Source organism: Borostomias antarcticus (assembly GCF_949987555.1).
Source record: "Borostomias antarcticus genome assembly, chromosome: 35".
In the NCBI taxonomy this organism is placed as follows: Eukaryota; Metazoa; Chordata; class Actinopteri; order Stomiiformes; family Stomiidae; genus Borostomias; species Borostomias antarcticus.
In genome coordinates, this window is record NC_140268.1 from 3,216,657 (window position 1) to 3,226,226 (window position 9,570).

Here is a 9,570-nt window from a genome sequence, read left to right on the forward strand (position 1 = left end):
AGTAAATCTCCAGACTTACATTTGGTCCTCCCTGGTGAGAAAAGGTAGGATTGATATTTATGGAATTAAATATAATATTTTAAAGAAATTTCGAATTATTCATAATGTTGTTTTATGATTACTGTATTGTAAGTATTACCCACATTTTATCATGGAACAGCCCAATGCATTAGACTAGGTAAACTGGTTTGATGTTTGAGATTACACCTGGATAAATTAACGATGCCAGTGGTGTATTGAGAGAGGGGTTGCTTGGAAATATGAGTGACTCATACTTGACACCTGAAACCTTTACGTCACAGGGGTCAAGAAGGTCGTCTGAAAAAAAATCTTGGAAAAAACATGTCAATGTTGTAGTTTTTAAAAATGTACATTTTGTCGTAGTTTGGGGGGGGCGGGGGTTATTACTATGTAAGTAGGCTATTCATGATTCAACATATTTATTTTTTCGCTGGAAAAAGCCAGGCCAGCCCTAAACGCACGCGCCCTGTCTACGTGTAGACTACGTTGTAGTTTCTGCAAACCGTGCGGGATTAACCATTGTTTGTTTTTTTTACTATGGGAATAACTCGGACTCAGTAATCTCGGATAAAAGTATAGAAGCAAATCCCCCAAAATATTACTCTCACACTTTGGATTAATTTATTCGAAATTAAGGTAAGACCATATGTTTGCTATCTAGAGCTCTACCTTGTTCGAGAAAATGTGTAATAAACTGTTGTGCCTCGTGTGGCATGGCGTTGTTGTGAAGTAGCCTAATTGTGGTTGTTATTAACGATTAGCCTTGGTGTCCAAGTTATAGCCTAACGTTATGGGTAGCCTAGTTGATCGATTCGGCTTCCATCCATGAAATGTAGGCCATATAAGACCATTATTGAAACTTGTAAAGTGGGGGCCACTAGATAGCCTAATCACTGACTGGCTTGTTAATTAGGGTTATCTAGAGACTGGACCAAAATACCAAGAGAAAGAACGTTTTTCGAGTTTAATTGCTATGCAGGCTGGAAACGGTGTGCGTGTCTGGCTGTGTGTGCATTTGCGATGTTGAAACTGGACTGGTAGCCTAACGTTAGATCTCGGCAGCCTGGCTACTTGAAAAGTAGATCTTGGTTCAAAAAAGTTTGAGGCTTGATTAGCTTGTGACTCGTAGGCCCTATTCAGTTTATTTCAGCAAGCTGCAACTGCTTAACCTACCAGTCTGTCCTCTGCCTGACTTGCGTGTTTGAGCGCTCTTTCTCTGCGGCTCACGCACGACTGGCCCTGGCTCTGGGTTGGTCTGTCTGTTGTCCCTACGCTGTAGCCCGAAAAATCAAAAATAGTTGGCGTTGCCTCTGGCTTCAGTCGTCTGGTTCTTATTATCTCAATTTTCCCTGTCTTGTCGAATTGGTAGCTCTCCACATAGTCCGTTGGCAAGAAATGATCGCTGCAGACCCTGAATTCCGGCGCAGTTGGCGGGCTAGCTCGTTTCAGAGCTGCTAGCCAGCATTGCAGGACAGCTTTCCTTTTCAAAGGCAATCGGTGGTAGTGTGTCTCCAGACCGGCTGATGTAGTTCTGTAGAACTCGTTAATACAGCCTGGAGCAATACAATAAACTCCCCCCGTAGATCTTTTAGCAGAAGTGGAAGCCATTTCAGTGGGTACAGTAGCTAGCATTACAGTAGGCTAGTGTACAGGAGCTAGCTATAACCATACCAGTGACGTCACGTTCAAAAGGGCTGCGCCCTAGTAACAAAACAACAAACTCGTATCACAGTTTTCTCATTTATAGCTAATTTGGCAGTTTTGAGTATTGGACCATGTATATGACTAATAAAACATCTGTTATGTCGCCTTCACTTCCTATATCATTTCCACTCCTCTTTAAACAGTCAGTGATCCATTCCACCTCATCAGAGTAGCTAGTGACTTCTGCATCTGACACACTGACTTAGAGAAAAAAAGTAAGTCCATAATGGGGATAAACTTTAGAGTAAGAATTTTCTACAATTATTCTGTATTAATTTTTTGACTAAAACACCCCCAATTGAAGACAGAATAGAGTACATATTGCTCTATGAGCTTTGTTTAACCAAGTTGTCATATAAATGATGTGTTGATACTGGTTGATTAGAGGACTAGCAGTGATTGCTCTGGGTAATATGAATTCCTGGGTGAACCTCCTCTTCATCAGTGATCTGGTGAATAACCAGTGGCTTTATAAGACTTCAGTCAGACTGGGGCAGATAAATATAATCATAATAATAATAATACTTGATTATTTTGGTTTCTGTTTGGTAAAGTGTTATTCAGCTAGGCCTACCGTTCTGTGTTGTAAAGTCCTGTATATCTAAATATAGGCCTAATGTGCTGCTAGGTATAGGTCTATTGTGCTGTATTGTAAAGTACTTGTATACAGTAGCTACAGTAGGTATATGACTACTGTTGTATGTTGTAAAGTGCTGTACAGCTAGGTATAGACCTACTGTACTGTGTTGTAAAGAGCTGTATAGCTACAGTATGCTCGCTGTGATATGAAGTGGTATCAATCAAAGCTGTATTTGTATAGCGCATTTCATACCCAGAGGCAACACAATGCGCTTTACAGAGAACAAGGGAGGTGGGGATACATCCCATCCCTACATATTCCAGAGGGAAGCAAAAAGTGAGCTGTACAAATTCTTCCCTGACCCCTCTCAACAAGGAAATCGAGCAAGCTCCTGGAGTATGTTTGTCTACCGGCTAAGAACATTTATAAAGCAATAAATTACATTAAATTACATTTTCAGAGTAAGAGAGGCTAAAAACATAATAGGAGAGACATGGCAAACACTGGTGTATGTCTGTGTGTGCGTGAATGTGCCTGGGCCCAGATAGAGGAAGGGGTTGGGGTAGAGAGGGGGTAGGAAAAGGATACGGACCCGGGTTAGGGTGAGGGGAAGCGGGACTGGGCCCAGGTCCAGGCCTAAGCCGGATGTGGCCTGATGTGTGTACGTGTGTGTGTGTGTTAACTAAATACTACGACATCCACAGCTGACACGGGGGTATCTATCGGACTCAGGGTGGTGTGCCGGTGACAGTGGGGCATCCACTGGACCTGGTTAGAAGGTAGGAGGAAGAGAGAGAGGCACTAGGGGAGACAGAAAACGGTTAGAAGCACGCTGAGCCTTTGAAGCAACACAGATATCAGAACAGAACAAGCCTGTTTCAGGGCAACCAGCTTCTGTACACAACTTGATATACATAGAGTGCATAGCAGGATATACACCAATGTATACAGAGGATTCACAGGTAGGTTTGAGGCTGCCTTTCTGTGTCTCAAGGTCCTGGCTAGTGATTGTAGGCTAGGCCAAAAAGGTACGTCTTGAGATCTTGCTTGAAGACCTCCGTTGTTTCGACCCTTCTTAGGCACTCCGGCAGGGTGTTCCAGAGGTTGGGGGCATAGAAACTAAAAGCTGCCTCTCCGTGTTTCTTGGTCCTGGCTTTTGGGACTGTTACGAGTTCAGTACCTGAGGATCTGAGTGGTCTGTTGAGCATGTACCTGACAAGCATGTCTGAAATGTTTTCTGGTGCGTGACTGTGGAGAGATTTATAGACTAGTAATAGTATTTTAAAGTCTATTCTAGAGTTGACAGGTAACCAGTGTAGTGATTTTAAGGCTGGTGTGATGTGTGCCCTTCGTCTAGTCTTAGTGAGGACTCGTACTGATCAGAGCACTATGTTGGTGTGCTTCGTAAACATGAGTCAATTGCTCTTGAATTATCTGTATGCCGAGATGTATCCAGTGATGTCCACCTCTTGAAATTTGGTCAAATTTACTGACCGCTAGATCAGTGAAACCCGGGGCTGCCAAGTCTCAGACACACGCATTGCAGCCTATTCTCACGCTCACTCGCCACGCTTCACAATTCTCACTCGGAGAAATGACCAACCTCAAAATAGCCTAAGCAACTACCAATTCAATGGCTATGGGACTCTTTTTTTTATAATTACTTGAACGAACGCTAATCTCGCCTCTCGGTCGTCCTTCGCGCTCAAAGAACGCTACCCAAATGTACTTATCGGGGAGGAGAGAGGGAGAGGGAGCCGTCCCGGCGGGGGGAGAGGGGGGTTGGTGCTTGTGACTACACTTAGTGAACGCTTTGCTTAGCAACCACTCGCAGCAACCTCGCCTTTTTATTAATTACACCCGTGTTTACCTAATGTAGATATCCTATTTCAAAAATGCACTCATCAGTCCGACTCCAACACTTCCACACCCCTATCAAAACCACTAGAGGGCGCCTCGCCACGTTACATCTCCCATTGCTTTTATGATGTCATAGTAGACGTTGCTGACGCAGACACTTAAACAGTCAGTGATCCATTCCACCTCATCAGAGTAGCTAGTGACTTCTGGATCTGACACACTGACTTAGAGAAAACAAGTAAGTCCATAATGGGGATAAACTTTAGAGTAAGAATTTTCTACAATTATTCTGTATTAATTCTTTGACAAAAACACCCCCAATTGAAGACAGAATAGAGTACATATTGCTCTCTGAGCTTTGTTTAACCAAGTTGTCATATAAATGATGTGTTGATACTGGTTGATTAGAGGACTAGCAGTGATGGCTCTGGGTAATATCAGTTCCTGGGTGAACCTCCTCTTCATCAGTGATCTGGTGAATAACCAGTTGCTTTATAGGACTTCAGTCAGACTGGGGCAGATTATAATAATAATAATAATACTTGATTCTTTTGGTTTCTGTTTGGTAAAGTGTTATCCAGCTAGGCCTACCGTCCCTCGTTTTAGTTATTTTACAGAGAGAACTACAACGATCCTCCCTCTATTGTATTTTAGATTGCAATTCTTGCACTTTGCCTTCAGCACTAGATTATGATCTTAGTCACTTGTTTTAGAAAGGAGATGCACTTGTAAGTTCTGGCAAGTAGCCTAGTAGGCTAGTAGCCTACATTGGCCTTTGCTAGTTAAATGCAATTATTGTTAGTTGCTTTGGATAAAAGCGTCTGCTAAAATACTGTAATACAATGAGATCTAGGCTACTGATCCGGGCATCTGTCGCATTTTGAGAACTTCACTGGAGAGTGCAGCTGATCAGAGCACTGTGCTGGTGCGCTTCGTAAACATGAGTCAATCTTGAATTATCTGTATGCCGAGATGAATCCATTGATGTCCACCTCTTGAAATTTGGTCGGATTTACTGACCGGTAGATCAGTGAAACCCGGGGCTGCCAAGTCTCAGACACACGCATTCCCTACTAACACAATCAGGTTGCAGCAATGTTGCAGAAACGTGCAATTTAGACTTTGGTATGGTCCACTCAACGTCAAGTTAAACGTGCATGCAACGCAAACGCGGTATCTGCACACAAGTTGCTGCAACGTGCAGGTCCAACGTGTCTGCAACGTGCCTGCAATGTGTACACAACGTTGTGATTTCCGCGATGATTTCGATGTATATTGCTGCAACGTTGTATACACGTTTATATATTACTTTGTTACGTTGCTGCAACGTGGTCTACACTTCCGTTGGCTACATTTATAATTTGCATTACAGAACAAATCCGCTCCTTGCACAAGCTCCACTACTTCCTGAAACTCTACAGGCATATTTCTTTACCGTCCTATACTATTGGATAGCAATTGCCATGAATCCGGTGTGCAGCACACCTGATCAATCACTTCCATCCACTAGTATAGGCCAGGAAAGAAATACGCCTGTAGAGTGTCAGGAAGTAGTGGAGCTTGTGCAAAGAGCCTATTAATGTCATAGTCAATGCAGCAAGCAAAATTATGGTACAAAAGTTATGACACAACACCATTCAGTCAAGAACAATTTATTTTATTAAAAAAAGTACACAATATCTAGCCTACAAATGATAAACAATTTTAAAAACAAAAAGTATTTAAAAAAAAAAACAAAAAAAAAAGTTATTTACAAAAAAGTATTTACAAAAAATGGCAGGCTGTGCTCAGATAGGCTGGGGGGGGGGGATGGGTTGCTGTGCTCAGATGGGCTGCGGGTGGGTGTCAGATGGGTTGGGGGGCAGCTAGGAAGGGAAGTCTTCCTCATCAGTATGCTGGGGAGTGCTCAGATGGACTGTTCTTGGATGGGCTGTGCTCAGGCGGACTTCTGCAGATACCTAAAGACACAATGAAATGGCCGTAAATACACAACGCACATACATGCACAAAAAAGTGGTACACAATCTTTGGAACCATGCAGTGTCACTGGGTAGGAGAAACCAAAAAAAAAGACATCACTTACCCTTCTGCATTTAGCAGGGGCATGTTTCAATGTCTCCTGCAGCTGGGCGGCCACCTCCGCCATCGTAGCCTTCGGCATGGAGACCATCACTGCACCTTTAAGTTATCAAGAAAGGTAATGGTTTCAATTCACATCGGTCATGGAACAAAGACAATGTATTAAAAAATATTCAAAATATGAACCATTTCTTACGTGTTAGAACATTGAAGAGTGTCATACTCTTCAGTGGCTTCTTCCCCTTCTTCCCGTGCACACTGTAGGCGCTCCACACCGCATGTGTGGCTACAGCTGACAGCACCCGCCGGACTGTGTCCGCCAAGTCTCTGCCACCAATGGCACCTAGGTATTGTGTCTGCAAAACAAAGACAGTCATTTACTGTACCCTTCCCTGCACTGCAAAAATAAGACAAAGTTCTGCCCTGCAGACACTCACCATCTTCCTCTGATGTTCCCGGTCCTTCAACCTGGCCTCACAGACCTGCAGCTCCTCGTCCGTTTGGGCAGGGTTCAGTACATCCAGCACTTCTCCCTGGGCTCCAGACTCCACAGGCCGCATGCTCTGGGCCAGTTCCCTCACAGTCCGTGCAAGCTCACGGAGTTGCTCCCGCATCTCTGAGAACTGCTGATGTACAGACCTCTGGAAATCTAGATAAACACAGATGTGGCTATAAGTACATTGACATAAAACTAAATTAAACTCAAAATATATCCCTGCATGCAACATGAAGTAGTCCCATACCAGCATCTGCAGAGCAGCATCGATTAGGTAGAGGGGTACACGGAGTCAATGGTGCTGGAGCCGTTTTATTGGGCGACGGCATCACAGACCTAACTGAAAAACAAAAGGGATAAAGGAAAGGGATTAGCAGGAAACTGTATGGTGTTGGCAGCATGCCTTGGCTTCTGGCATTTGAAGGAAAATAAATTAAGACATTAACAGGTAGACATCACAACACCACAGCAGTACATGCCACTCTTACCTGGTCTGGCTGGGGTGCTATACATGAGGCCTGGGCTCATATGGTTTTCGCTCACAGGGGATGAGCTCGGAAAATCTGCAAGATGAGTAAATGGTATTCAATCTAAAAAAGCCAATCACAGAGCTAACTGAATGGGATTAGCAGGAAACTTTATGGTGTTGGCTTTGGCTTCTGGCATTAGACACCACAGCAGTACATGCCACTCTTACCTGGTCTGGCTGGTCTGGCTGGGGTGCTGTAAGATCTGGCTGGGGTGCTATACATGGGGCGTGGGCCCCGCTCGCTCACATGGGACAAGCTTGGAAAATCTGCAAGATGAGTAAAATGGTATTCAAAATAAATAAAAAATAGTCCAACTATCAGTGTGCAGTAGGCATGGACATTTCATTTCAACACAAACATGCATACCTGGATTGTACAGCACACATGGATTGTACTGGACCGCTGGCAGAGGCCTTTCAACTCCGGCACCTGGCACCTGGTCTTTGGCCGTCATAGTGGGGACCAATGGCTGCCCGGGGCTTGGAATATCTAGTGGAATATCACTAAATTAGCTCACGATTTCAAAAGTACTACTCTTTTGGGACTGTTGAATGCACTTTAGTATATTACCTTCGTCACTGGAGTGATAGCGCGTGTTGCGCCGTCTCTTTCTAACGTCCTGGCTCTCGTCCATCGACGACTGCTGGTCTTTGGCCGTCATAGTGGGGACCAATGGCTGCCCGGGGCTTGGAATATCTAGTGGAATATCACTAAATTAGCTCACGATTTCAAAAGTACTACTCTTTTGGGACTGTTGAATGCACTTTAGTATATTACCTTCGTCACTGGAGTGATAGCGCGTGTTGCGCCGTCTCTTTCTAACGTCCTGGCTCTCGTCCATCGACGACTGCTGCTCAAAGACTTTTGCCATGAGCCTGGCACCTTCGTAATGATCTGTGTGCATAAAGTACCATAATCAATACATTTCAGCCATCCTTTTTCCTCAGAATAATGAGTCATGATCTTTTTCCCCCCCGTCAGTATTTTTTAACAGCTTAAAATGCAAACAGTACCAGTTGTGGACTTGGGGAAAACCCGGACTCTGTGGAGCGCCCAGCCAGGGTTAGGTTCCACGCAGCTCTTTATCCGTTGGCTGACTTTGTTCATCGGCCAGGAACACATCTGCAACTGTGAGTGAAACCATGTTAGTACCCGCTTCCCTGTACTATTGAAAAGGCAATCAGAAACATTGTTCACACAAACATGTTCTTACCCCATCCTTTTTGGAGAGCCAGGATACTGGGACAACCGACACAGTGTCCTCCCCCAGAAACTCCACACTGCAATACAGTCTGCCCAATAAACAAAAAAAATTCAGGTTATAAACACATAACCCTATGGGAAAGTAGGCAGAGGGGAAGAAGCGACTAAAACAACAATTCAACAAGTCATTACAGCCGATAAGTAATGAGTGACTCGCCACTATTCTATCCTTTTTTTTTTTATTCTCTGCCGGCATCTGCCCAGGACAGATGCGGTCAATGGCGGCTAAGTGTGTGTGGGAAACAACAAGCTAGTTTAGGCACCGCGATGACCTCGTGGGTGGCAGTCTCCCACTTTACAGACAAATGGCAAATATATAAAGCATTATCTTGGCTTCGCCTTCACTGTTGCCTATGTAAAATTAGCCTAAGATTCGTGATGGCCTTAGAAAGCCTGACACGAGCGAGCTCCCAACGTGATCAGTCGAACAAACAAACAATTCACATTTCCCTCAGTCCAGCGGCCATTTTAGAGTTAACTAACAAAACAAACCACCAGCTACGTTAGCTAACGTGGATTTTAACGCAGGCCTGCGCTGGTAATGTACAAATGTAACTTAGTGCGCTCTTACCTTGAAGTCATTTTTCGAAGAAACGGTAAAAGTAATTAGTCGTCTTTGTGTTCGCGTTCGTCTTTCTCTTCGGGTTTGCGTCTTTCTCTTCATGTTTGCGTCTTCTCTCTTCTTCGTCTGCGTCTCTCTCTTTATTTTTCTTCGTGGTCTGGGGGTTTAAATGCCCCACCTGAATCCTCAGTCGCCGAGCCATTGGCCAGTTATTTGTTAAAACGTGACCAATGACAGTACAACTACAGTACACGTTAGCCAATAGGATCCCACCACACCGATGCAAGCGGATGTCCGGCGCTTTAAAATTCGTCTTCTTCTCGCCTACATCTGAAACAGCGCCTCGCTCGCTACCATACAGAGAAGAAGAGGAACAACAACAACAACCAAGTACTACTGTTGAATTCAGGTCAGTACAGTGTGCATTAACCAGCTACAGTATAGCTGGTTAGCCGGCTAGCAATATTTTAACCTG

The 9,570-nt window shown here is 44.2% G+C and overlaps 1 protein-coding gene across 1 annotated transcript; it reads right to left on the bottom strand.

Moving 5' to 3' along the window:
• Positions 1–291: 291 nt before the first annotated feature.
• LOC311327930 (uncharacterized protein) lies at positions 292–6,804 on the bottom strand (the record flags this gene model as incomplete). The annotated part of the gene is made up of 4 exons (XM_084461040.1): positions 292–318; positions 6,249–6,343; positions 6,441–6,600; positions 6,682–6,804. The coding sequence occupies 4 exons, from the start codon at positions 6,802–6,804 to the stop codon at positions 292–294; spliced, it is 405 nt and encodes a 134-aa protein (XP_084317166.1).
• Between the last annotated feature and the right edge of the window lie 2,766 nt (positions 6,805–9,570).